The following is a 27077-nucleotide window of genomic DNA, read 5'->3' as shown; positions in this document are numbered from 1 at the left end:
CTGGGTTTCCACTTTCTAGTCATAGATTCTGACTTCATTTCCAATCAACAGACTAGGCCGAGGCTAGTAACTTGGCACTATTATGTTTATGGTGAAAGGTGTTATAATAATGTACTTGATTACAGAAATACCAGATTAATGAAAAATTAGCCAAATCTTTTTCACCTCCAACATTCAAATACAAATTTGAATCCTAAAATTATTTTAAGGACTCAAAAAACAAAAACCTGAGTCATTCCTTTGCCCTTATTGAAGAATTTTCTTTGTAAAAACTGCTTTATAGCAGCTTAAGTAGAAAAGGAATGTATAATACAAAAATATTGACATCATGGCTAAGTAGGTGATGTTGGTATCTATAACTCACTGAAAGCATGTGACTGCCAATAGTTTCTCTGATTTCAGCACCCCAGAACGAGCTTATATGATGTGCATCCCTGGTCAGGGTTGTTAGTGATGAAGGCTAATTTGGTAAACATTGGAGGAAAACTACAAAAAGTAGTGACCAAATACTGCTTTTTGACCACTCTGGACAGGTTAATTTCAGCCATTGTTCCTCCCTCCCGGGACCAGGGACTAGAGTTCTAGGTCCCTATCTTCGCCTTCTGGGCAGCACTGGCTCGGCCCTCATGCAGCAAGACAGTGTCCATCTGAGGCATCCAGAGAGTCGCCATTTCCCGTGGGGTGCAGGTGGCCCTCACCTCAACCCAGCTGTACAGGCGTTCCTGGGTGTGCCGGTCATCCTTGAATCCAGTGATGGCCAGCAAATCCACCACAAACTGCTTGGGGCTTATGTGCAGGGTCTGCCAGAAGAGCCCACAGTCAGGCAGGGCTGGAGGCCACAGCCTGACACACATTTGCTCCCAGCCCCTTGGAGTGGGATGCAGAGCAGGGGCTTCTCTGGGCCTGCAGAAGCTGCAGAGGTCAAGGGGTACTGTCACTTCAAACTGCCTCTTGGCCATGGCTCAGCCCAGATGCTGCTGCCCTGTCTCCCGGTCCCTACCCTTCTTGCCGCCCTCTGCCTCTGACCTCTTCCCCCAGCTTCTCCCCCAATCCCATCTTGGCTGCTCCCTCTTGTTTTGCACTATTATTGTGGAGGTGAGGGGACAGTGGAGAAGGAACAGGGCCTGGGGCCAATCACACGTACCCACAGCCGGTTGACCAGGGAGACCACCTTGGCTGTGATGGCTTTGGGGTCATTTTGCCGGATGGAATCCAGAATGATGTCAGTCAGGAAGCAGTGACATTTCTGCGCGTAAAACATCTCTTCCCAGGACAGAGAGAAACTCAGGAAAGTCACCTCTGTGGAGGAGAAGGGGTGTGTGGCCACATCTGCCATGGCGAGGGCCTCAGAGCCAGCCTTGGTTAGGGGGAGAAGTGCAGGGCTTCCAGGGAGACCCTATCCCTGAAGTACCTGGCTGGGGACTCAGCCATCTGCCCATGGGCAGGGCCAGGCCCAGCTCCAGAGCCTCACCTCGGGGCTGGGGGCTGGCTGGGGGCGGCGTGCGCCTGAGGTGGTCCATGTGCGTGGTGTAGATGATGCTGTCCTCAAAGAACATGCACGAGCCATCACTTCCCACCACGGGGGGGTGGGTCACCTTGAGAATGACCCCTGTGTTGTCCCCTTCACTGGCCTCAGGCAGGTACTGCTCAGGGGCAGGACTTTCTGTGAAAACAACATGGGGAGAGGTCTCTCCTTAAGCTCCATCAGAGCCCAAGCAGGGAGGAGACCTCTGGCAACAGACCAGTGCAGTCAGTCACCAGCCCTCGCCTCCAGCTTCTCAGAAGTGGGAGCCTGAGCTGGCAGGGCCATGTTCTAACTCTCCTCTCTTCATTGCCCTGGAATCACTACAAGCCACATCCTCAATTTCAGAACTCCAAGGAACTTACAAATCATCTGTTAAACTAGGCTAGTAGTAAATAGAGCTGATCACAACCCAGCTGGGGACTGGAAATCTTTGTAAAATTATGAGATGAGCTTTTGGCGTGGGGGGTTGCTGATGCATATCTACTCTGAAGAACATGCTTGACAAACCAACTGGGAGCTTACAGGCAGGGCCCAGGAAGACCCCTCCAAGCATGACACAAGCCATTGAAAGAGAAAATTGACAGAATACTATAGGAAGGGGTTTGAGAGAGCAGAGGAAACAGTCCGTGATAGCAGTTCTCAGCCCACTTCCCTGGGCTGCTCCGCACTTTACCACACACATTCCTTTCTGTTCAGCCTGGTCCCCATATACCCTCCTGTCTCCTGGACTTCTCCCCTTGGATGCCCATCAGTACTGTGTCCTCATCTCCAAGCCCTACTCCTTCTCTCCTTCCCACGTCAGTAACTGTCCACCCCCTTGCAGTCACCCAGATCAGAAACCTGTCCCCTCCTTGGCCCAGTCCTTTCCTGTTTCCTCCAATTGCCTAACCTGTTTCACCTTGGATGGTCTTGGCACTTCCAACACTTACCTCCTGCTACTGCATTTCCTCTACCCCTGGAACAAACTTTCTAAATGCGTACCCGATTGTGCTTGCTCCCTTGTATAGAATGCTTCAGTGGCTGGCTGTTCCACTTAGGATTGGAACAAAGTACCAGGTCCTGAACTTGACCCACAAGACCTGTCCTGATTCCTAAAGTTTTCAGCCTTATCTTTCATCACTTTCTTTACTTCATGAAGACTGGTTTCCAGCTGCTAGACCCATGACTTATGTTTCCACAGCACCCAAGACTTCTCCTTTTCTCTGCTGGCTCCTCACCCCCAACCCTTCTTTGTGCTCCTATTGCTTTATAGGTCCTTCCTTTCATATGCCTCATGTGGCTTCTCAAGCCCCCAGGCCATGCCAATGTGCCTGTCATTTCTGGGTCTTTTGCTTGGCATTAGTGAATGTGCGGTTCTAGTCTCCTTTAATCACTAACTCACTCTGTGTTCTTGGCCAAGGTTTGCCTTCTCTGTTGTAAATGGGACTTAGGTCAAGGATGGGACAGGACTCACCTCTCTCCTTTGACCTTTGCTTGCCCCAGTCCTTCAGGGCGACAGCTCTTTTCATGGGGAAGTATGGCTTAAAGTTTGACTCTGTCCCCTTGTCTTTGGTTCCGGCTCCAGCCCCTGCCTGTGGGCCTGGGTCCTTCTCTGAGGCTGTGGAATGGCCTTTCCAGGAAGCCGAGGTGCTGGGCTGGGAAACAGCCTCACTTCCTGAGGAGTGCTGCAGGGTGGCTTCCTCCAAGGAGCTGCTCCGGGGGGCTGGCAGTGGCTGGAATTCCCACTGTTTGCAGTTGACCATGTCCCACTCCCTTACCAGGGAGATAAGTTTTTGCATGGGGGTGACAGGAGGGTCTTTGGTTTCAGATTTCTGTGTGAGGTTGACAGTGGTACACTTCTTCTTTGGAGGACTCTCAGGGTGGCCCCCCCAGTGTCTAGGGTTGGCACATAGGCCAGGACAGTGTGAGTATGTGCTGGGATTACCTGCCCTCTTGGCACCTCGGCACAAGGACATCTGGATTGTCCGGGAGTACTGTTCGGCCTCCTCTATCTGGCTGGACCTGGCCAGGGTCCCCTTGGCCTTGTTCCACGGAGTTCGGTCATTGCAGTCTTGGAACTCCATCGGCATGCAAGCCGTGGTCTGGGAGAGGGCACAGCAGTTCTGGGCATGTTGTACTTCCACAATAAAGCCTTACCCAAGATCTGATAAGCTGGGTCTCTTAAGACTTCACTTGCTTACCCAGAACAATTTCATCCCCCACATGGGTCTAGCATTTGAGATCTGCTCAGTTGGAGTGGAGTTGGTAACCAGCCCAGGGGCCTCTCACACACGAAAGGGGCATATCAGCATGTCAGGCCTCATGCAGCCAGCACTTGTGTTCAGAAACCAGTCACTGTGCCAGAGCCATGCAGGCCTGTCTCTTTCATTTTGCCATGCTCCCCAGTAGCAGGATCTGCCCCCTGAGCCCTGTGCTGCTGCCCTTTCAGGACACCACCAAACCAGAGGAGGCTGGAACTTACTTCTTTGGTGTCTCTGCTGAACTCCACCAGTGACCCTGGCCCTTCTGTTACCACGTGCAGCCTTCTGATGGGAAAAGCTTCTTCATTTTCAGATTCTTTCTCCTGGATCCATGACCTGCATATCCCAAGAGGGTTTGGTTAGTGAGCAGAAGCTTCCACTAGTCTATTGACCAGATGTGCCCTTTGGCCGAGAGTTCACTCAGGGAGGAGGGGCCTTAAAGAGTTTTGCTTAGGTCCCTGCCCAGTCCTGGGGCTGCCCCACCCCCTTAACCCTAAGGAGAACAGGTCCTACTGGGAGGTGGGACTTAGGACAGGATTCCCAAGAGGCATATAAAGGTTCAAACTTTAGATCATGATGTCAAGGGAGTGGTTTCCTTACTTGTATGCCTCACACTGGACAAGTGCTTCTGAGAGAGATGGGATGTGGTATTCCTCCACCTCCTGGCAGAGGAGGGGCCATTCCCTGTGAATGACAAGAAGAGGTCACACTGGGCATCTGGGGTGGGAGTGTGGATGGGGTTGTTAGCCTCCAGAGCGGCTGCTCTGAACAGCAGTTCACATGTTGGAAATAACATAATCTCCTCTGTCAAGGCTGCAAATTCAAATTTCCTCCTTGCAGAGGGATGGGAGTTTCATCATATCATTTCCTTCCTGCACTCACTTAAATTCAGATGGTAAAAATAGTTTTCCAAGCCTCAGGAAGTTGAGAATGTGTCGGAACATTTGGCCATCCCCGTGGATCAGCAGGGTCTGTCCGTATGTTATCCAGTACACTCTCTGAGAGTTGGACAACAGTTCTGGATACTGCAAAGGGTTGGACATCAGACTCTGTTAGTCAGTTAGTTAGTTAGTCTGTTAGTCTGTTAGTTAAAGGGCTATGTCCTCATTAAGGGGTAGGTCAGTCTTCGTTTTCCCACCCGTTCCAGAGCAGAGGCTTTGGGATTTCTATCTCCCCATCTTGTTGGCCACAAGGAGACACATAGGAAGAGCAGAGCATCCAGGGAGAAGCACGTCATCTCTGCTTGAAGTATTGCTGCCTCCTCAACCACTCTCTTGAGGTGTTGGGGACCTTACCCTACGTCCTGCCTTGGTCCAGGCCCCTCCCTACCCAGACTCCTGAAGGCTTTCCCAGCCTGCTGCTCATGCAGTAAGAGCACTCTGGACCTAGGAGTAGGGGGAAAAATCCTTGATCTAAGCAGGTGCTGGAGGCTGTGTGAGGGTCAGTGACAGGTTCCAAAGCATCTCAGCCACAGAAGCTGCAAGGAGAAGAGGGCAGCCTCAGGCCAGCAGTACCTTCAGCAGGGTCTGCAGGGTGGTTGCATACCAGTGGCTTCCAACATAAACTTTGATGATCTGTTGGGAGGAATACACAGTGATTTCTGCTGTCCACTCCTCATCTAAGGAAACCAATAAGAGGGAACATGTCACATGGCCAGAAGGACATTAGGTAGGGCATTTGGTCAATAAGGCATCACATGTTAAGACTCAGTATCTTCATCAGTTGTATCTGTTGCCTACTCTGAGTAGCAGAAATCCCTAACACCAGCCCTCTCTGCTCCTCCGGCCTGCCCTGTGGCTTACCATAGAGTTTCCTGGGTGGTGAGATGGGTTTAGAACAGTAGCTGGAGGGTCAGCTGGTGATTCTGAGTTGGGGGAGGGCCACCAACCCCAGGGGCACTGCTGTTCTACCTACCCCTGGCCCACCTCTCCCAAGAAAGCTTGACTAATGTTCCTTTCTACTTATATTGCTAAGCCCTTCAGTTTCTGGCTGGGTGTGTCCTGGGTGTGTAATTTTCCACATGGCCGCTCAGACTGGAGCTAGGAGTCCCTCTGTATGTTTGCACTTATGGTTTGGCAGATATCACAGACTCAGCCTCTCATCATTACAGAGACCAAGCCTTGAGAACAGGCTTTATTCTGGGAGGGTGAATTCATGACCCTTTTCCTGGGGATGACTAGATTTAGGCTTTGTTCTGGTATTTGAGAATCAGTTTCTAGTGAACTTTGTCATGAATGAAGGGTATATAAACATCATATAACCAAGAGGTATATCATTAGACTGTGAACCCTATAAAAATAAGAGACTGGGTCTGTTTTGCTCCTTTCTATACTCCTAGTGTTATCTGATGTCCTGGTTTATGGTAGGTGCTCAAATAAATATTGTTTCTGAATGATAGTAATATAGCATAAATTGATATAAAACTTTGTGTTAGTAAACAGTTATAGGCACTGGTGAAACAACTTTAGCTTTAGACTCAGATTTAAATCCCAGCTTGACCACAGTCTCATAATATGAGCAGGTTCCCTCCCTGAGCCTCTGTGTCCTCTGTTAAATGAACCCAGGGACCATTCTTCTCTGGATGGCTGTGAGGACCCAAAGGGCACAGTGTCAGCTCCCAGGGCCAGAGCAGGCCTGCCCTTGGGGACCCATGCAGCCCCCATCTGCATGGTTCAGCCTGTACTACTTGAGGCTACTTGTGGGCTTGGTGTGGGGAGTGGGCCTAACTTTCACCTAACATGAAAGTTTCCTTTTAGGCAAAACCCACAAATGTTAGTCTGGCTTTCCTTTCCTGTTCCATCTATAGTTCCTAGCTCTGGCCAGCTTTATCTTTCCTCTCCTATCCCCTAGACCCTCCTGCTGCATCCAAACTGAGAAGCTTCTTTATTTACTGAGCACATCCATGGATGCCAGAGTCTTTGGCTCCAGATGAGTCTTGAGAGCCACTTTCATTGGCTCGTAGGTGATGTCCCTCTTGTCCAGGAAGGCACAGAGCTCGTACACCTCAGAAATGGTCTCAGTCAGGGGCAGACGGCAAGTCCCCAGCCAGTTCCTGCCAAGAAGAAAGACCTGTCACAGAGCGCTTCAGCACTGCACCCCAAGGGAGTCCAGCCTGTCAACTTTCCATATCTAGAATGTCTTGCCCTAAACACTGACTCAAACTTGTGGCCACTAACATCATTTCCTTAACTGGTTTCTGTTGCTGTCTCATAGTGGGTAAATTTGGACACATAGACTCATCCTTTTGGGGCTGAGCTTGACCTGTTTCAGCAAAGCCCTCTAAATTGACTAGTTGCAAGCCTCCAGGCCCTGTCTTGGGTTCTAGAATCCAGGCCAGGGCCTAGCCACTCTATTTCCGCCCCAAGACATCTCAGTCACTGTGTGGCAGCCTGTCATGGTTTGGGAGATAACTAATACCTTCTGTGCCCAGGAAAGAAGCTAGGGACCTGAATATCAACCCCACTGCCTCTAAAGGCGCTTGTCTTTGCCCTCCATGTCCTGTGACCTCAGGAGTGGGACATCTCTGGGACACATGGATGAGGGTGGGTCACAAAGGCCCCACCCTTGGGGTAAGACAGTGTTTGAGGTTGGCTGACCGTCTCCACAGGTGCTCAGGAAAAGCCACTTCTATCTTTAGTTTTGGTACCAGTGTCTTGTGAGCCTAAGAGAGTTCTATTCAGAACCTCTTTACCCTTCTATAAAACAGGATTAGAATCCATGCCCAGCACTAGTAGGAACACTCACTATCAGCTCATTCCCCAGGGCATAGGCAAGACATCACTTCCTTCAAGAAGCCTATTTTGCCTTGCTCTTGGAGGGGGGCAGGGTGCTCATCCCTGGTTCTGGACTTTCTGTGTGTCCTTGGGGAGGACTTTTGTAGGAGGGGGAATATGGCAGGGGGAATATCCAGCACCCTGAGTGTTGTGGCTGTGGCCTGGCCACCTTGGACCTAGCCCAGGGCTAGAACCAGTGATGGATTGCAGAGGATGAAAATATGAAACAGTTTGAGACCTTTGAACCTTAGGAACCTTACACCTTGGCACCAGCCCTCTCCTTTAAGGCCCAGATTTGGTGGTACTGACGCAGATGGTGAGAGTGGCTAAAATGATAGGTTTGTCCTGTATTTCCTCTGACTCATGGATAGGGTCCCAGGGTGGTTCCTAGAGAAAGGTAAAGCTCAGCCTGAGTGGGAGGAAGCATTCTCTAAGGAGGGCCTTACTTAACATGCTGGAAGAGGACCCCGTTCCCGGTGATGTACAGTCTACTCCCATCCAGTGTGCTCTCGATGCGGAGCTGTCCCAGTGCGGAGTCTGGGTACTTGACAAGCAGACCCAGGGCCATCATGTACAGTGGCTTCACGGACTCTAGGCCTGCTGAACGGCCCCCCTTCCCAGGGCTTGGAGGAGGACAGGAGGTCCGGGAACAGCCACCTGTGCCGGAGAGAAAGGGGTGACTTCTAGGGTGCTCATGGTCAAAACTGTATTGGAAGCTTTGGGTCTTGCTTCCAACTGCTGTCTTGAATCAGTACTGAAGAGGCTTAGTGGGAGCTTATTTCCTTGCACAGCCACATCTGAATCTGCTGAACATCAGTATAGTTTTTATATTCAGTCTGCTTGAGGTCAAAACTATCTGTTGGGAGGTGAGGTGGGTGTGGGAGATGGATTAATTTGCTGTATCGCTAACACTTGAATTTCAGAACAACAGCCATCTGGCCCAGTCTCAGCAGGAATTTCCCTTAGTTCTAAGCTCTGTTCTAATTATCCATGGGTAAAGAATGACAACGATAGCAGAAAACCTGATATCATTACAGGCTTCCCAGACTCACAGTCCCTACCACACCTGGGCAGGATTTTCCCGAGACACATTGTCTAGTGTTACTTTTAGGTTGAGTGTTCGTGTTCCTGGCTCACTGTTCTCCTGCAGTGGCCATAATGCTCAGTCTACACGAGCCTGTCCCGGTGGCACCCGTGGGCCAGCGGCAAGCTGGTGGGTGATTTTTGTGGGTTGTCTCCAACCCTGCAGGAGGGGTGGTATTCTCCTCCTATCACAGATGAGGAAACTATGTCCTGAGAGCATAGTTAGTTACTAAGTAACTTGCCCCAAACAGCAAAGCTAGGTGGGCCAGAGCTGGGGTTTGAGGGCGACTCTATTTTCAAGACTACCAGGGATGTTTCCTTACTTATGGTGCTTTATGAAAGGCAAAAAAACAGGCTTGGTGTTTGGGGGCTGCTGATAGTTTACAGAGCCCGTCCAGCAGCATGCCTCCCTTCCAGCTTCACATAATTCATGAGCAGCAGGCCCCACTCTGCTCAGATCTCTGACCTCTGTTCTCTGAGGAACAGAAGCCCTGGGGGAGAGGTTTGAACTCACACCCTCTGAAGTGGGTTGGAAGATCCTAAGAGGCTCCTGAGACCTGCTGCAGGATGCTACTACCCCCAAGTAGGATAGGACTCCAATTGCCTGGGGAGAAGTCTGGAAGAACTGGGCCTCAAAGCAGGGAAGATCTGATTCCCACAGAATAAATATCTGGCAACATGCAGGCCAAACTTCACATGTGTAAGAGTTCTATGCATTCTCAGAATGCCTACTGAGGCCATGCCAAGGTAGTTGACTCCTGCAATATATACAGTAGCTTCCATAGACATGCAGGGTTTGGAAATGAGATGGTGAAAGGCTAATAAAAAAATGTGAGGAACAAATTAGCATGAGATTGGACTGGGAGTCTGAAGGCCTGGATTGGACCAGGGTCAGGAAGTGGCAGGAGCAGGCAGAAACAGGCATGGCAGCCAGAGGTTCGAAGTAGGAAGGACAAGGGAATTTGGGGGTGGGTGGGATAACTGAAGTACTATGGGGAATTTGCCCAAGAATTTCCCATGCCCTCCAGCTGTGCCTGGAAGAAGAAGGATGGGGGTGACAGGTGGGGGTTAGTTACAAGTTCCCAATTGTTTAATTGTCCAAAAGGAGGGCAGACCTCCCCTAACCTTGGGAAACCTGCCCTCAGGCCCAGCCTCCCTCCCCAGCCAGGCTGGGCTGAGCTACCTACATTTCAGTGGGAAGACTGAGCAGACAGAGGGCATGCCAGGTTTCAGGCTGAAATTTCTCTTCTCAGATTCTAAGTCAGCCAAAACACCCGCTTCTGTCACTACCAACCAAAGTGGTTGGTGGGAGGGAAGATGTTTGTTTTTGGCTTTTCTGGTCAAAGCCCAGACTGCCCCAGGATGTCAAGGGGAGGGCACATTTCCTGGGGACATACCCATGTTCATTCGGTACAACCTCACAGCTTCACTGAGCTCAGGGATTTCCAGAATTTCAACTTCTGCTTCAAGCACATCTATGTTGGAGAAATTATCTGGTAGCAAAATCTTCTGTGAGCGGAGAAAATTCACTTGAAAAGCAAAGGGAAACAAAATGGGTTAAGGAGGTTATTTCTGATCTAATTGTAGGTCCAGGTTTTGGCAGGTTTTTGATGCTGCAGCTTATCCTGGGCTCTCCTTGTTCTGAAACAATTTCTGAACATACCTGGTTAGATTAGCTTTCAGTCTGTGGTTTTCAAGGTGAAAGATCCCAAACTACTTTATTTTCCTGTGTTTGAGTCCATGGGTGTGGCTTCCCATGGCCTGGCCTCGGGCTCCCAAACCAGGCAGGCTCTCCTGGTGAGCACACTGGCCCTGAGACTTACCCTGTGAGTCTTGACCCAAGAGCAGGTCATTCCAAAAGAGGGAGTTGTCTTGTCGCTTAGAGAGGAAGGACCTGGGTGAGCCTGGGCTGGCAGGTGGCACTTGCAGTTTGTCCCTGCCTGGACTGCAGTGTGGGAGGCAGAGATGGAGCCAACGCTACTGTCCTGTGTGAATCAACTTCGAGATTCAGAAGCATATTATAGACAACTTCCCAGGTGACTATGAATAGGAAAGGCTGGGGTTCCAGGCATTTGGGCCCCAGTACCATTTGGGTGTTTCCTTCCCTGTTCATCTAGGCAGCAGAAGCATCATCTTAGAGTCAGTTCAGTTCACACCTCACCAGAGTCTGTCCTGGGCAGTGCAGAACAGAGGCTCTCTTCTGTCCAGGGTTGAAAATTTTATCCCTCTTTAGGCCACTAGCTCAAGCAGACAATTCTGCAATGATTTGGGGGAACGTTTCACCATCCCTTCTTCTTCCCTTTTATCCTGAGTTTAGTGCAAATGAGAGCAGGAAGGGACTATCCTTTGAAACAACTCTATTTCCTCATTTTATGGCAAGAGAAACTGAGGTCTACAGCCTAGATGGATACATAAAAGAGAAATAAGAGTAGTTTGGAGTTCTGCTCAGGGTCTTGCCCTTCGCATCAACTCTTGTGGCCCCTGATACCACTACAGGTAGTTTCCAGTGCCCCTTTACACCCAGGCCCTTCCAAAATGAACAGGGAATAAAATAGCCCTGAGGCTAGTGGCAGCCTAATGATGGGAATCCATCTGCCTCCAGGAAGGCTCTGTCATGCTTCTACCAGCTCTGCTCAGGGAAGGTCTTGAGGCCCTAAGCCCCAAGCTAGGCCTCCAAGGGGTGTGGGGTCAGGAGGGGTGGATGGGCCCTATTTGCCCACCCCTGCGCACCTCCCCTCGCCCAAGATAAAACAATCACCAATGAAGCGGAACTCGCTGCACTCGCACTCGATCAGGGCCATGGTCTCAGCCAGCCACAGCAGGTTGTCTTCAGTCACCAGGCTTGGATGCTTGGCCACTAGGTCTAGGGGCAGGAAGCAGTAGTGCACTTCCTCTTCGGTGTCTAACAGTGGTGTATCCATGAGTCCCAAAGGTGCCTTATCATGTAGGCCTGGAGGAAAATGTGCAGAAGGGCATTACCAACTTCCAGAGGTCAGGGCTCTCAGAGGTGGGGGCACTCACTGACCCAGGGGGCCCAGAGGAAGCTGGAGAGATCATCGCAGAGATGGTCCCTGCCAGATGCCTCCTTCTCACTCACTCCTTTCAGTGTAACCTGGGTTTGGCGAGAATGTGGTGGGGAACAGGGCAAGAGAAATCTATCTATTCTGCAGTGAAGGGCAGTGGGACATGTGAAATTTTGGCTTATATACTTAAAGTCATTAAATTCATACTGGTTTCCAGCTGGGGAGACATTACTTGAAGGATTCACGGAATGAAAGAGCCAAGGTGAACAGAGCTTAGGAAGGCATGGGGGAGGGAAATGGCCAAAATGAAGTTAGGATAGTAAGAAAGGGCCTGGGGTGGGCTATGATGAGAAGTTTAGTTTTTTAAAGTAATAAAATGGAAAAAAAATTTTTGAAAAATTCATACTGGTTACCCATTTGTTTCTTTCTAATTGATCAAACCAACTACAGATAAAATAAATGACCTACAGATAAAATAGATCCTTTTAACTCTCCCCAAAGCTCTAAACCCATCAATAATCATGAATGTCTATTCTTGTGTCTCAAATAAGTCAGTCTATACTACAAGGCACCCACCAAGCAGTGATCATTTGGACACATTCCTTGTGTAGTGGTTAGAGGTGACTTGATGGTAGAGTTCCCTGACCACTAGGACAGGGTGGAGGGCAGCCTAGCCTTGCCCCGGTGAAACCAGTATGCAGAGGCATGAAAATGCAGAAGAATGTTTAGTTCCAGTGGGTAAGCAGCCATGGAGAGGGCATGTGGCAGGTACAAAATCAAAGGAGATGACAGGAAGGTAGAGAAATCATTTAGAATTAGTTCAGAAATCAGGGCACTCTCCACTTCTGTTAGAGTGAGAAGGGAAGCCAATATAGGCTTCAGAAAAGGTCAGCCTGTGGTGATACCTGTGAAGGCTGGGCTTTTTATAGGAAATTCTGAGGGTTTGCTGATACACTTCCACGTTCGCCAGTAGTTCAGAGATGCTCTCTCGGCAACAGGTATGTCTGCAGGCCTCACACGTAGATGGTGTTTCCCTTCCTTCAGATTATCTAGAGTCTGTTAGATAAAGAAGGTTATTGCTTTGAAAATTTTAAACCAAGTAAATCTCTACCAATTCTGGGGTAAAATACCATGATTTGGTAAAGTGTTTTGAAATAAATTGAGTCTCTCACTCAATTTAGGTCTATAAGATGATATGATGTTATTCAAAATATTGATGAATATTTCCTTTATGATTTTGAAGCAGTTTTTCTGCTTTATAATTTTGAGTGATAAAATTTATCTTATACAACTTTAAGAGTAATTTATAGTTAATCATTAAAAAGTAGTCCTCTAAAGGCACCACATGACCGGTTTTTTTTTTCTAAGAGCCTCATAATGGACAGAACACCTCAGATTCAGTGTGAAGCTAATTAAAGAACCTGCTTACTACACAGGTGCTCTCCAAAAGCTGCCCAAGGAATCCTGAGCTTTGAGAAGAGCCCTCTGGTGGCCATGGCTATAAACTGCACCCCCATAACTGCTTAAGACCTGCAAAAGGAGGGGACCACAGTGGGGAATCTTCCCCACTTTGAGTGGCTGGTGGATTTGTGGAAGGACTGGATAATGGTGGGGTCATGAGGAGTGCTTTCCTGGAGGCAATGAACAATGGAAGAGAAAAGTGCATATGTGAAACAGCAGAAGAGAGTCTGTCACTCATTCATTTGAGAAATGTTGCCTGCTGTAGCTGAGACCCAGCACAACAACAACAAAATTGGGTGAAGTAGTATAAAAAGGGAGTGAAACTAGTGAGAGCTTGCAAGAGACATCGTATCATTCAAAGCCTATCCTAATCTAACCAGATCAAGGAACCTGAACCAGCCATTTACTTCATCTGCAGATTTAAATCCTGAGATTCTATCTCAGTGGAAGGAACAGTGGCGCTCTTGAACAATTCTAAATTGGCCTCTGGGGAGGGGACATCTTGGGGGAGGGAAATGCCACCCAGGAGAACAACCTGTTTGAGGATGGACCTAAATCCCCTATTTGGAGGTGCTGTTTGGTACCCAGGTGTGTCCTTTGGGGAAGGTCAGAAGTGAGAGTTCAACTAGCTTGAGAGGTGTGCTAGTTGCAGGAATGATCTAATTTATATAAATGAAATTTTTATAAATTGTCTCCATTTCCTGCTACTTCCACTAATGTAAAGTATGAGCAGTATCATTTCCTCCAAGAAGTTTTTGACAAATCTAAAATAGGGAAAAAAAAAAACCCAAACAAGTAAATCTACAAGGATTGCAATTCTTGCCAGTCAAGAACATGCTGCATGCATTAGACCCAGGAGCCCCAACTAGGTTTTTTCCTAAACTCTCTCAAGCAATCCTTGCTCTGATTTCTAGAAATATAAGGCCTTCCACTCATGGGAAGCCATTTGGCTGCTCTACGAATCCATGGACCCCTAACCCCTTTACTCTGCTTTATTATTCTCAGTAACACCCACTTGTTTATTTACTGTCTGCCAGTCTCCCTGAATATATATAACCTTCAAGACTATGAGGACCCTGTCTATTTTGTTCTCTGCTGCATTTACAGCAACCACAGTAGTCTTTGTGGGATCTCAATGTATTTTTGTGGAATGAATGAATGAATGAAGAGCACTTCAGAGAGCTTATGCTTTCAGCTGCCCCTTGGCTTTGCTGACTAAAGTTGCCAGTGTGTGTGGCTGGTCTTCCACGGACTTTAATTCCCCTTTTGTCTGCCTGAATACTACTCCTAGTACTTTTACTCTTCATATGTTATGACCCAGAAATTATTAGAGGGAGGATTTCTTTAGGGAAATACACACCCGAATTCAAATGGCTAACTGCTAGCACAAGGATAATTAATGTTGCTTTTGGCTCAGATTATAGTGAAAACCTATGTCAATCAGAAGTAACATAAGACTGATGGCATGGGGGCAAGTGTGTGTATGCATAGTTGCCAAAAGATGGCTGACAAATGCCCTACTGGCAGAGCCCTGGGACTTAACCGAGCTTTTCCAAAACAGCAACAGTGCTCAGAGAAGCCTTATGCTCTGATGTGGGCCGTTGGAAGGAATGTGATGGTAAGAGAGCCTGGGGGAGCTTGCAAATCTCCAACTGCTTTGTAAAGACAAGGGCCAGCACCACTTGGAAGCTCAGAGGAGCAAGATTGGTTGAACAAAAGGATACGCAGAATAGATGCTGTCAGCCAAACAAGCCAAATAAGACACACCTATCAGCATCTCTAACCTGCCCCGCCACTGCTAGCTCCAGCCCCCCACCCTGAAGTAGATTCGGCCTTCACACGTCATCTGGGATACATCATTTAGTGTTCTGTCAGCACATACTTATTAAACACCTGCTATGGGCCCAGTACTGTGATGCTGGGAATGTAAACAAGAAAAGAATACAAGCTAGTGAGGGAGGAAGACATATGAATACATGATCCCAACAGAATTAGCACTGCTCTGAGAGCAGAGGCAAAACTACCTGGAAATGTCAGGCAAGTCTTCCTGTGGGCCTCATTTAGGCTAATTCTTGAAGGGGAAGTGTTCTAGAAAGAGGGAACAGCAAGTGAAAAGGTGTTGAGAGGAAGCATTTAGGGTGCTCAGTGACCTGACTGGACACTAAGAGGTGGGCGTGTGTGTATGTGTGTGTTTGAGTGTGAGCATGTGTGCATGCATGTGTGTCTATGCATGCATGTAGACTTATCTATGTGTTGGGACATGAGCCAGGACAAGCAGATGGGCTGTCCTGTGAGGAGCCCTGATGCCATGTTGAAGCATTCATACTTGAGTTGTCCACCTACCCACATCCACAGATGAGCTATACTGTTGGGGTAAGTATCTGCTGTTTATGAAATCTTCCTTTACAAGATCACAGTGGTAATCTGTCTTATATCATAAGAAATTGGAAATGTGAGACTTGTCAGTGGTCTTTTTTCTTAAAAGCATCATTTGTGTGATCAACATAAAAACTCTCTGGCTCCCTTGAGCACAAGGGTTGCAGGCCTATTTGGTTTGCTTGCCGGTAGCAGAACACTTGGAGAAGGAAATGGCAACCCACTCCAGTGTTCTTGCCTGGAGAATCCCAGGGACGGGGGAGCCTGGTGGGCTGCTGTCTATGGGGTCGCACAGAGTCAGACACGACTGAAGCGACTTAGCAGCAGCAGCAGCGGAACACTCACAGGTGGAACAATTTAAGTTTCCAAACTTACAAGTCCTCAGAAGACATGAAAAAGGAAATACAATTAGCATGTACTGTCAACATACTAAGTCCTTGGTGGACTTCAGGGAGGCAAGAAAAAGGGAAACAACAGTCTGCCATGAACCTTGAAGCCTTGTGAGTTATCCTGAAGAAAAACTTCACACTCTGCAGTAGCAGCTGTGACTCCCAACCAAGCTAATAGTATGTGTGAGGCTTGGAGTAGATTACATTTATACAAAGGGGACTTCCCGAATTACAGAGAAAATTCTAGGAAGCACTGTGGCATTAATATTAAGAAGAGGTGGCAAGAATACACAGAAGAACTGTACAAACAAGATCTTCACGACCCAGATAATCACGATGGTGTGATCACTCACCTAGAGCCAGACATCCTGGAATGTGAAGTCAAATGGGTCTTAGAAAGCATCACTACGAACAAAGCTAGTGGAGGTGATGGAATTCCAGTTGAGCTATTTCAAATCCTCAGAGATGATGCTGTGAAAGTACTGCACTCGATATGCCAGCAAATCTGGAAAACTCAGCAGTGGCCACAGGACTGGAAAAGGTCAGTTTTCATTCCAATCCCAAAGAAAGGCAATGCCAAAGAATGCTCAAACTACCGCACAATTGCACTCATCTCACATGCTAGTAAAGTAATGCTCAAAATTCTCCAAGCCAGGCTTCAGCAATACGTGAACCGTGAACTTCCAGATGTTCAAGCTGGTTTTAGAAAAGGCAGAGGAACCAGAGATCAAATTGCCAACATCCTCTGAATCATTGAAAAAGCAAGAGAGTTCCAGAAAAACATCTATTTCTGCTTTATTGACTATGCCAAAGCCTTTGACTGTGTGGATCACAATAAACTGTGGAAAATTCTGAAAGAGATGGGAATACCAGACCACCTGACCTGCCTCTTGAGAAACCTGTATGCAGGTCAGGAAGCAACAGTTAGAACTGGACATGGAACAACAGACTGGTTCCAAATAGGAAAAGGAGTACATCAAGGCTGTATATTGTCACCCTGCTTATTTAACTTATATGCAGAGTACATCATGAGAAACGCTGGGCTGGAAGAAACACAAGCTGGAATCAAGATTGCCGGGAGAAATACCAATAACCTCAGACATGCAGATGACACCACCCTTATGACAGAAAGTGAAGAAGAACTAAAGAACCTCTTGATGAAAGTGAAAGAGAGTGAAAAAGTTGGCTTAAAGCTCAACATTCAGAAAACTAAGATCATGGCATCTGGTCCCATCACTTCATGGGAAATGGATGGGGAAACAGTAGAAACAGTGTCAGACTATTTTTTGGGCTCCAAAATCACTGCTGATGGTGATTGCAGCCATGAAATTAAAAGACGCTTACTCCTTGGAAGGAAAGTTATGACCAACCTAGATAGCATATTTAAAAGCAGAGACATTACTTTGCCAACAAAGGTCTGTCTAGTCAAGGCTATGGTTTTTCCAGTAGTCATGTATGGATGCGAGAGTTGTACGGTGAAGAAAGCTGAGTGCCGAAGAATTGATGCTTTTGAACTGTGGTGTTGGAGAAGACTCTTGAGAGTCCCTTGGACTGCAAGGAGATCCAACCAGTCCATCCCAAAGGAGATCAGTCCTGGGTGTTCATTGGAAGGACTAATGTTGAAGCTGAAACTCCAATACTTTGGCCACCTCATGCGAAGAGTTGACTCATTGGAAAAGACCCTAATGCTGGGAAGGATTGGGGGCAGGAGGAGAAGGGGACGACAGAGGATGAGATGGCTGGATGGCATCACTGACTCGATGGACATGGGTTTGGGTAAACTCCGGGAGTTGGTGATGGACAGGGAGGCCTGGCGTGCTGCGATTCATGGGGTCGCAAAGAGTCGGACACGACTGAGCGACTGAACTGAACTGTAATGACTAGTTTATGCTCCCCCTGTGAACAAGATATGACATTCCTAACCATCCAGGGTTGAGGATTTACATACCAACCTTGAGGACTCCAAATTTATGTCTCTAGACCTGACTGCTTCCTTGAATTCCAGATCTATACATCTGGCTGCCTGCCCCCATCACCATCCAGATTTTTAACAAGCACCATTTTCTTGCCTCTCAAACTTAATACATTTGAATCCAAACTCCTGATTTTTCCCTCTGAGCCTGCACTTCAGAACCCTGAAATTTGACTTGCATATAATTTTTATGTGTCACAAATATTTTTCTTTTGATTTTTTCAACCATCTAAAAATGTAAAAACAATTCTTGGTTCATAAGTTGTACAAAAAAGGTAATGGGCTGGATTTGGCCCATGATGTAGTTTGCTGACTCCTAATGTTAAGCCAGAAGTTAATGATTTTTTATAGCTCTATTGAAATGTTTCATATTATTTCTAATGTGAATAAATTTCATATTTTATGGGCTTCCCAGGTGGTATTAAAGAATCTGCCTGCCAATGCAGGAGATGTAATATGAATACATTTCATATTATATATATAAATGAAAAAATTTACTCACCTAAATTGTACAATTCAGTAATTTTTAGCATATTCACAGAATTGTGCAACCATCATCACAGTCTATTTTAACGTCATAAAAAGAAACCCTATGCCCATTTAAGAGTCCATTGCCCATTTTTGCTCACTCTATCCTTCTCACCCTGTACCTTGGCCTTAGGCAACCACTGATCTACTTTCTGTCCCTGTAACTTTGCCTATTCTGCACATTTTATATAAATGGACTCATACGATATATGGTCTTCTGCGTCTGATTCTTTCACTTTGCATAACATTTCAAAGTTCATTTTCATTGTTACATGTATCAGTACTTCATTCCTTTTACTGACAAATAATATTTCATTGTATAAATATACCATTTTGTCTATTCATCAGCTGATGAACATACAGGTTGTTTTCACTTTTTGGCTTTTATGAATAATTCTGCTATGAACATTTGTCTACAAGTGTCCGTGTGGACATTCTGTAGGTTTTAATTTCTCTTGGGTATATACCTAGGAGTGGAACTGCTGAGTCATATGGTAACACCATGTTTTAACTTTCTGAGGAACTGCCAGACTGCTTGCCAAAGAGGTTGTACTAATTTACATTCCTATCAGCAGTGTATGAGGGTTCTAATTTCACCCTATCTTTGCTAACACCTGTTACTGTCTTTTTGATGAGAGGCATCCTAGTGGATATGAAGTGGTAACTTAATCGTGGTTTTGATTTGCATTTCCTTGATGGCTAGTGATATTGAGCACCTTTTCATGTGCTTATTGCCCATTTATATATCTTCTTTGGAGAAATGTCTATTCAAATGCTTTTTAAATTTATTTATTTTGGCTGCACTGGATCTTTGTAGCTGAGTGCAGACTTTCTTTAGTTGTGGTGAGCAGGGGCTACCCTTCATTGCAGTGTGTGGGCTTCTCATTGTGGTGGTTATGCTTGTTGGAAGAGTACAGGCTCTAGGCACTCAGGCTTCAGTAGTTCCAACACGTGGGCTCATTAGTTGTCGTTCATGGGCTCTACAGCTCAGGCTCAGTAGTTGTGGCAGATGGGCCCACTTGCTCCGTGGCTTGTGGGATCATCCTGGACCAGGGATCAAATCCGTGTCCTCTGCATTGAAGGGTGGACTCTCAACTCTCCAGTGGACTTTCACTGGACCAGCAGGGCAATCCCCTTTGCTCATTTTAAATTTGATTGTCTTTTTGTTGTTTAGTTGTAAGAGTTCTTTATATATTTTGGATACATGTCCCTTACCAGATATATGATTTGCAAATATTTCGTTCCATTCTGTGTGTTGTCTTTTCAGTTTCTTGATGGTGTCCTTTGAAGCACAAAATTTTTAAATTTTGATGAAATTCAAAATTCATCTAATTCTTTTGTTGCTCATATTTTTGACGTTGTACCTGACACCCATTGTTTAACCCAAGGTATAATGATCTTTTAAAATTTAAAATTTGATAATTTTCTTTCTTTCTTTAAACATCTCCAAAAGCTACCTATAACATTTAGAATAGATCCTGTATAGTCGCCTGTACAACTCTGCAAGATCTGATCTGTAACATCCTCTGACCTCATCTACTTTTTACATCTCGCTACTCCTACACTGTGTGGCATGTGGGATCTTTGTTCCCTGACAAGGGGTTGAATCTTCATCCCCTGCAGTGGAAGCATGGAGTCTTAACCACTGGACCACCAGGGAAGTCCTGGTATCTCTCTGCTTCTCACTGTACCTGACAATGGCCGCTGAGTCTGCCTCTTCCAAGCCATTATAACCTCAGGGCATTTGTGTTTGTTGTTCTTATGCCTCAAAGCTTTTTCCTAGACATCTCCATATCTTATCCATTTTTCATTCAGTCTTCTGCTCAAATATTGCCTTCAATAAATCCAGCCCTGACCACTCTTTCTAAAGGAGTAGCTGACCTCAGTCACTTGCTATCTCCTTATGACATACTACACAACTGTACTTAAAAAACAGATTAAATATAAATGCTTTATTCTTTCAACATATTCCAGTACTATAAGGGTAGTGATTGATAGAATAAATAAAAGTTATACATAAAAAAAAGAAAATCAGAGACTTCCCTGGTGGTCCAGGGGTTAAGACTCTGCCTTTTCAATACAGGGTGCGTGGGTTAAATCCCTGGTTGGGGAACTAAGATCCCACATGCCATGCAATGTGGCCAAGAAATAAACAAAAAACAAGTGAACCAAAAAAAATTTTTTGAAGAGAAAATCATATAAACACATTCTGAAACCCCAAGAAGTTCTAGAATACAGAAATGTCTTCCTCTTTCACTATTACACAGGAAACACTGCTCTTTTCTTCATAGCACACACCTCTATCTGACCTTATATGACTATATAGTTCATTCTGTATCTCCAGTACTTGGCCTGTGATTGGTGCTCAATACATGTTACTGTTACACTTAGAATCAAGACAATAATAGGTAGTGAGTGTGCCCTTTGAAGGCCAAAGCTATAGGCCGGAAGGAGGTAGGATGGGCAGGTAGATGGCAAGGAGGAATGGGAGAGATAAAGGGTAGAGATGTGAGGGAATGAGGAAGGGTAGAGAGCAGAGCAGGACTGTGAGCTCAGCCACCTGTCCTCCAGAGGCTTCCCATCTCATTCTACTAGTTGGTTCCTGTATGGTTTTCCAACAAAACTTACTATATCATAGATAATCCTGAGTAGGATATGCCATGTGTTGAGAGCATGGGAACTTTAGTTAGTGGGAGGCAAAGTCCTGTTTTTATTGTTAGGGGCTAAATCTGAAGGACTCTACAATGAGCAGCACTAACAGGTTAGAACAATTTAGAATAGTGTTGTCCAATATGTGGCTACTGAGTACTTGAAATGTGATAGCATGAATCTGAGATGTGCTGTAAGTGTAAAACACACATCAGATTTTGAAGACTTGGTACATGAAAAGAATGTAAAATATATTAACTTTAAAATACTGATTACATGGAATTCCCTGGTGGTCCAGTGATTAAGAATCTGCCTGCCAATGCAGGAGACACCAGTTCAGTCTCTGGTCTGAGATGATTCCACATGAGCAGGGAAACTAAGCCCATGTCCCACAGCTACTGAAGCCTGAGTGTCCTAGAGCTTGTGCTCCATGGAGCCCATGCTCCACAACAGAGAAGTCACCACAATGAGAAGACCATGCATCACAGATAGAGAGCAGCCCCCTTCACTGCAACTAGAGAAAGCCCATATGCAGCAATGAAGACACAGAGCAGCCAAAAATAAATGAATTAAAAATAAATACTTTATAAGAAAGAAAATATTGATTACATATTGAAATGATAAAATTTAAATATATTGGGTTAAATAAAATATTTTTAATTTCACTTTTTCTTTTTTAATGTGGCTACTAGAAAAATTAAGTTACATATATGGCTCACAAATGTGGTTAACATTATATTTTTATTGGATCATCCTATGTTTTCCTTAAAACCCATAGGAATAATGTCTGATACCCAGAAAGTTTTCAGTAAATACTGGCTAAATACATTAAAGTCAGCTGCCTGAGAAGGGTCTTTAGACTTAAAAATTGGGAAGCTCCGATTTCTCCAAGCAAACTGTGTGTACATTTAGGCAAGAACCTGAGTATGTGGACAGGGCTTAACAGTGAGCAAAGTGATGGAAATGTGTGAGGCTGTTGATTTGCTTGAGATTGCTGTCTTTTTCTCCAGCTGTATTTACACTCTCCTTCAGTGAATAAATACCACTTAAGCTGGGTTGGCCTAAATGTTTATTTCTTTGAAAGCACCATTTCTGAAACATAAGCACTTGTTTTATGGTCTGTTTTGGGAGGCAGCTCCATATGATTCTTCAAATACTACTACTGCTCACACAACTTGCAACTTTGGAATTGGACCAATTCATTGGCTGCTGAGCCCGTTTAGAAGTTGCTTCCCAAATATATTCTGTCTCAATTTGGGAAATAAGGACATCAAAGGAATTAAAGGGCTTGATAAATTGTATAATAGCCTTGTGCTCTTTAAAACAGTTCTTCAAAAAAGTTGCATAGATCTCTGATTTTCTGCAATGAACAACTGACTTCCTCCTTTCCCCCATTAAATGGTGCTTGGGAATTCCCTGACAGTTCAGTATAAGCACTCTGCATTTCCACTGCTAAGGGCCTGGGTTTGATCCCTGGTTGGGGAAGAAGTCATATGGTGCAGCCAAAAAAATAAAAAAGTCAGCAGCTGTTTTGATATTCCAGGTCCTTTAAGTGAATTTGAAGCAATTGTAAGCAATTCTAGTGCTCAGTCCCTGGGATAGTTGAAAAAATTTTTATTTCAGGTGGGTAACTTAAAAAAAAAAATAAAAAGAATATACAACAATTTGCACTGGAGTATATGGATTTTGATTTCCAAATATATAATACCTTTTAAATACTAAATACTGATTTAGTAAACAGTGTCCATAAAAACATGCATTGTGAAATGTTCTTGATCCTATATGTCCCAGATATGCAGGGACTACATCAGTTCTCCTCTTTGGGGTGTTGGGGAGGCATAGTTGGTAGCACACTGAGCTGCACTGTGGCTTGTTGAATCAGTGCTTTTGAAGACAGAGTAAACAACACCTTGTCCAGACAGTGGGATTAATATGGAGCAAGACCAATGGTCCTTCCCAGTTATAATATTTAGCTCTTCCAGGTTAAAAAAGTCATTGTTCAAAAACTAAAAATAAACTACTTAAGATAAACCATAGAAATGATTTCTGTAGTTGGGAGAAAAATTAGGAAAGAAGGTAATGTTCTCTGGTGATACTATAATGGTTTCAAAGTAAAGGTATTTACAGCTCTTACCAAGAAAAGAATAGTCTTGGAAAACAGAGAAGTGAAGACAAAGGAAAGATTCTGCAGTCTACAGGACTTTTTTCTGTGCTGTAAGTGAACACTGTGTACCTAACAGGCACAATGAGAAGTAATGTTGTCTGACACATCTTTCAGATTTTAAATCTCAGACACAGTGCATGTAGCAAATCCTATAATTTCTAGCATTTTCACCTTTCAAAATTCAGTAACAAAAATAAGGAGAAGCTTAAATTAGGATTTCCAAGAGTTAAGAACACCCTCTCAGGGGATGGAAATTTCTATCCGGGGGTCTATGGGGACTGCTAGTATAGACAAGGCAGAGTTAGGATGAAATCCTTTATTCAGAACATGCATTTCCAGTGTATTGTTTATTACTTTAACTCTCTCATCACACTTTTCTCATTAGAGGATCATCTCAGCAACCAATATATAAAAGGACACAAATTTTTAGCGATGTAAAGCCTATATTATTGAGCACCACTCCTGAAAGATAAGCATATCTTACCTGCAGCAAAGGCATCAGCTGCAAACCCAGTGCTTGCTCATAGAGCAAGTTCAGCTCTGCACAACTGGAGAAGGAGAGTTTGGAGGTGTAGAGGTAATAGTGCACATGTCTGAATGTGGAACCATCTCTGTCGATGAACAACCTCTGGTTTTCCAAAGAGGTCAATGCTGAAGCCTCTTTCCATAGCAGGGAGTCTGGGAACTGAGCGAGTTTGCTTCTGGGAACTGAGAAATGCCAGCCCCCGACATTGAAATGAAACAAATCCTCTGCTGACTCATGAGGCATACCAGGCTCCTCCTAAAGGGAAAATGAAAAGAGAGCTATGCAATAAAAGGAAATAAAAAGCACCCATATTGGAAAGGAAGAAGTAAAATTATCTCTATTTGTAGATGATGTGATCTTGCAATAGAAAATCCTGAGGAATTCACTAGGAAATTACTAGAAATAAATTCAAGAAGGGTGAAGGGTACAGATCAATATAAAAAATCAACTGTATTTTTATATGCTAGCAATGAACAATACAAAAATGAAATTAAGAAAACAATTTCATTCACAATAGTATCAAAATGAACAAAGTATTTAGGAATAAATTTAACAAAAGAAGTATAATATGTGTACTCTGAAAACCCCAAAACATTGTTGAAAGATAATTTAAAATACCTAAATAAATGGAAAATCTTTCCATGTTCATGGGTCAGAAGACAGTATTGTTATGGTAGCAATACTCTTCGAATTGATCCCTATGAAACACAATCCCTATGAAAATTCCAACTGATTTTTTTTCTTTTGCAAAAATTGACAAGCTAATATTAAAATTCATACCAACAGAGGAAGAATGATTTTCTCCTTGCCTGGGACAGCTCAACCAATGAGACATTGTCACAACTGAGCCAATGAAAAGTCACTAAACTTCAAACTCACAGTTTCCTCCAGTGTTGTTTTTTTTTATAACAGCCCTTCCCAACTTCCCCTTCTCCTCTACAAAAGTTTCCTCTCTTCCACTTTACCAGACTTGCATGTGGTTCACCATAATTGCCTGTCCTGAGTTGCAGTTCTTTACTGTTCCCAAATAAACCTGTTTTACTGGTTAAAAACAAAACCTAATTGTTTCAGGTTAACAAATTCTAGGTAAAAATTATGCATGTTGAAGTGATTGGGGCGCAATGTACCAATATTTCTAATTTATTTTTAAATTTATCAAAAGATAAGATGAATCAATGGAGGAATGGATAGAGGATATGTGATTAAACAACTACAAAATGTTCACTGTAGAATCTCGGTGGTTGCTATATAGTTTCACTGTAAAATTCTTTCAACCTTTCTAAATGTTTCAAAATCTGCATTAAAATGCTGGGAGGTGGGGGAGATTGTTAAAATAAGGTGGTTGCTCAAGGGAGGAAAAGTCCACTTCTCCAACAAAAACCTGCCATCTCCAATTTTGACATCTGGGTAAAGAAAATAAATGCATGCAATGAAGAAGGGAGTGAGGTTCTTTTCTCTTATAAGAAGCCTGGTTTAAATATTCAGATATAAAGAAGAACAATTATACATGTCATGTTTGAGGCTAGAAGAATTAAAGGGGACATGAAGAGAAGGATTACAAATTGTAAAATGGTGACAAGACTCTCAGAAGCAGAAGTGGAAAAACCAATCGAATAAGCTAAGCTAAGCTGTTAAGTCCTGGCCTTTCTAAACATGGCTAAGGCTGAACATGACAAGCTGAGAGTAAGGACCCCACCTAGACCAGAAAGCATAAATATGCACACAAACACGATTTTGCTTTCTATTCTCCTTAAAGGTGATTAGCTGGCCCTACAAGGGCCTGTCAAAATCACTGCAGATAGTGATTGCAGCCATGAAATTAAAAGACGCTTATTCCTTGGAAGGAAAGTTATGACCAACCTAGATAGAGACATTACTTTGCCAACAAAGGTCCGTCTAGTCAAGGCAGAGACATTACTTTGCCAACAAAGGTCTGTCTAGCCAAGGCTATGGTTTTTCCAGTAGTCATGTATGGATGTGAGAGTTGGACGGTGAAGAAAGCTGAGTGCCAAAGAATTGATGCTTTTGAACTGTTGTGTTGGAGAAGACTCTTGAGAGTCCCTTGGACTGCAAGGAGATCCAACCAGTCCATCCTAAAGGAGATCAGTCCTGGGTGTTCATTGGAAGGACTAATGTTGAAGCTGAAACTCCAATACTTTGGCCACCTCACGCGAAGAGTTGACTCATTGGAAAAGACCCTGATGCTGGGAGGGATTGGGGGCAGGAGGAGAAGGGGTCGACAGAGGATGAGATGGCTGGATGGCATCACCGACTCAATGGACATGGGTTTGGGTAAACTCCGGGAGTTGGTGATGGACAGGGAGGCCTGGCGTGCTGCGATTCATGGGGTCTCAAAGAGTCGGACACGACAGAGCGACTGAACTGAACTGAACAGGGGCTTGTAGTTCTTGAAAGACAAAAGGCTTCTTGTCAGATTGACTGCAGGAAACAGGGTAGCCTGTAGTCATCACTACTCCATCCCAAAGAGTGTATCTCTCTTCCCCACACTGATCCTTCACCCCTAAAGAAGATCAATCAGTTGATCCCGCTTCCAAATCAATTTCTAGAACTAGAACTACCTCATGGTCTATAGACAGGACCTCAACTCCCCAGCGGAGAAGGCAATGGCACCCCACTCCAGTACTCTTGCCTGGAAAATCCCATGGACGGAGGAGCCTGGTAGGCTACAGTTCATGGGGTCACTCAGAGTCGGACGCGACTGAGCGACTACACTTTCACTTTTCCGTTTCATGCACTGGAGAAGGAAATGGCAACCCACTCCAGTATTCTTGCCTGGAGAATCCCAGGGATGGCGGAGCCTGGTGGGCTGCCGTCTATGGGGTCGCACAGAGTCGGACACGACTGAAGCGACTTAGCAGCAGCAGCAACTCCTCAGAGCCAGGGTTTCATATCTGGAGCTTTCCATCATGCCTCAGGGAGCTGCCCTTCAACCCAATCCTTCAAATCCCCTACCCGCCATTACATTCACCCACCAGGCCACCGCCTTGCCTCAAAGTCAACATTCCCCAAGCACTGAGATTGAAGACCTTTACCCCGTCCGAGGCACAGCCTCATCTTTCAGACCTGGAGTCCCACCCCCGCATCCTCAGAACATTTCAACTGTCAAAGCAGGCACATTCTTCTGACTCCTCAGAACTAGCCCCCAGACCCTTCAAAGCTGGGGCTATATCCACCCTGTGTCCCAGAGTCAGGTCCCTAACCCCACAGCCCTAATCCTCGACCACATCGCACCCATTCGCTGTTTTAGTGCTTTTGGCGCCCCCGCCAGGGCGGGCTCCATACCATGGTCCAGGCTCCAGAAGCGGGTGAACAGGCACGTGACCAGGACAATAACGGACCTCGGGAGC

General features: G+C 45.3%; 1 protein-coding gene across 15 annotated transcripts in view; it reads right to left on the bottom strand.

The window, feature by feature from the left end:
• KCTD19 (potassium channel tetramerization domain containing 19) overlaps nucleotides 1-27077 on the bottom strand; it is a 27545-nt gene extending 468 nt beyond the window's left edge. For 3 of the 15 annotated variants that reach the window (XM_081512987.1, XM_081512986.1, XM_081512985.1), the window contains exons 1-15: nucleotides 26962-27077; nucleotides 23668-23964; nucleotides 12550-12700; nucleotides 11380-11571; nucleotides 10019-10150; nucleotides 7985-8195; nucleotides 6657-6817; nucleotides 5280-5383; nucleotides 4648-4790; nucleotides 4366-4449; nucleotides 3987-4101; nucleotides 2979-3606; nucleotides 1472-1663; nucleotides 1145-1299; nucleotides 699-800 (exon numbers count right to left, since the gene is read on the bottom strand). In XM_081512987.1, coding sequence (XP_081369113.1) covers nucleotides 699-800; nucleotides 1145-1299; nucleotides 1472-1663; nucleotides 2979-3606; nucleotides 3987-4101; nucleotides 4366-4449; nucleotides 4648-4790; nucleotides 5280-5383; nucleotides 6657-6817; nucleotides 7985-8195; nucleotides 10019-10150; nucleotides 11380-11571; nucleotides 12550-12700; nucleotides 23668-23952 — 2655 coding nt within the window. In that variant the 5' untranslated portion in view covers nucleotides 23953-23964; nucleotides 26962-27077. Of the gene's footprint in view, nucleotides 1-71; nucleotides 913-1144; nucleotides 1300-1471; nucleotides 1664-2978; nucleotides 3607-3986; nucleotides 4102-4365; nucleotides 4450-4647; nucleotides 4791-5279; nucleotides 5384-6656; nucleotides 6818-7984; nucleotides 8196-10018; nucleotides 10151-11379; nucleotides 11572-12549; nucleotides 12701-23667; nucleotides 23965-26961 lie in introns of those variants that run through there. The other 12 variants (XM_081512983.1, XM_081512982.1, XM_081512980.1 and 9 more) reach the window with 9 other exon arrangements.

This window comes from Giraffa tippelskirchi, chromosome 7 (assembly GCF_054371585.1).
Source record: "Giraffa tippelskirchi isolate mGirTip1 chromosome 7, T2T-mGirTip1v1.2.pri, whole genome shotgun sequence".
NCBI lineage: Eukaryota > Metazoa > Chordata > Mammalia > Artiodactyla > Giraffidae > Giraffa > Giraffa tippelskirchi.
Note: the sequence above shows the minus strand (reverse complement) of the source record. Positions and strands in the feature narration are given on the sequence as shown.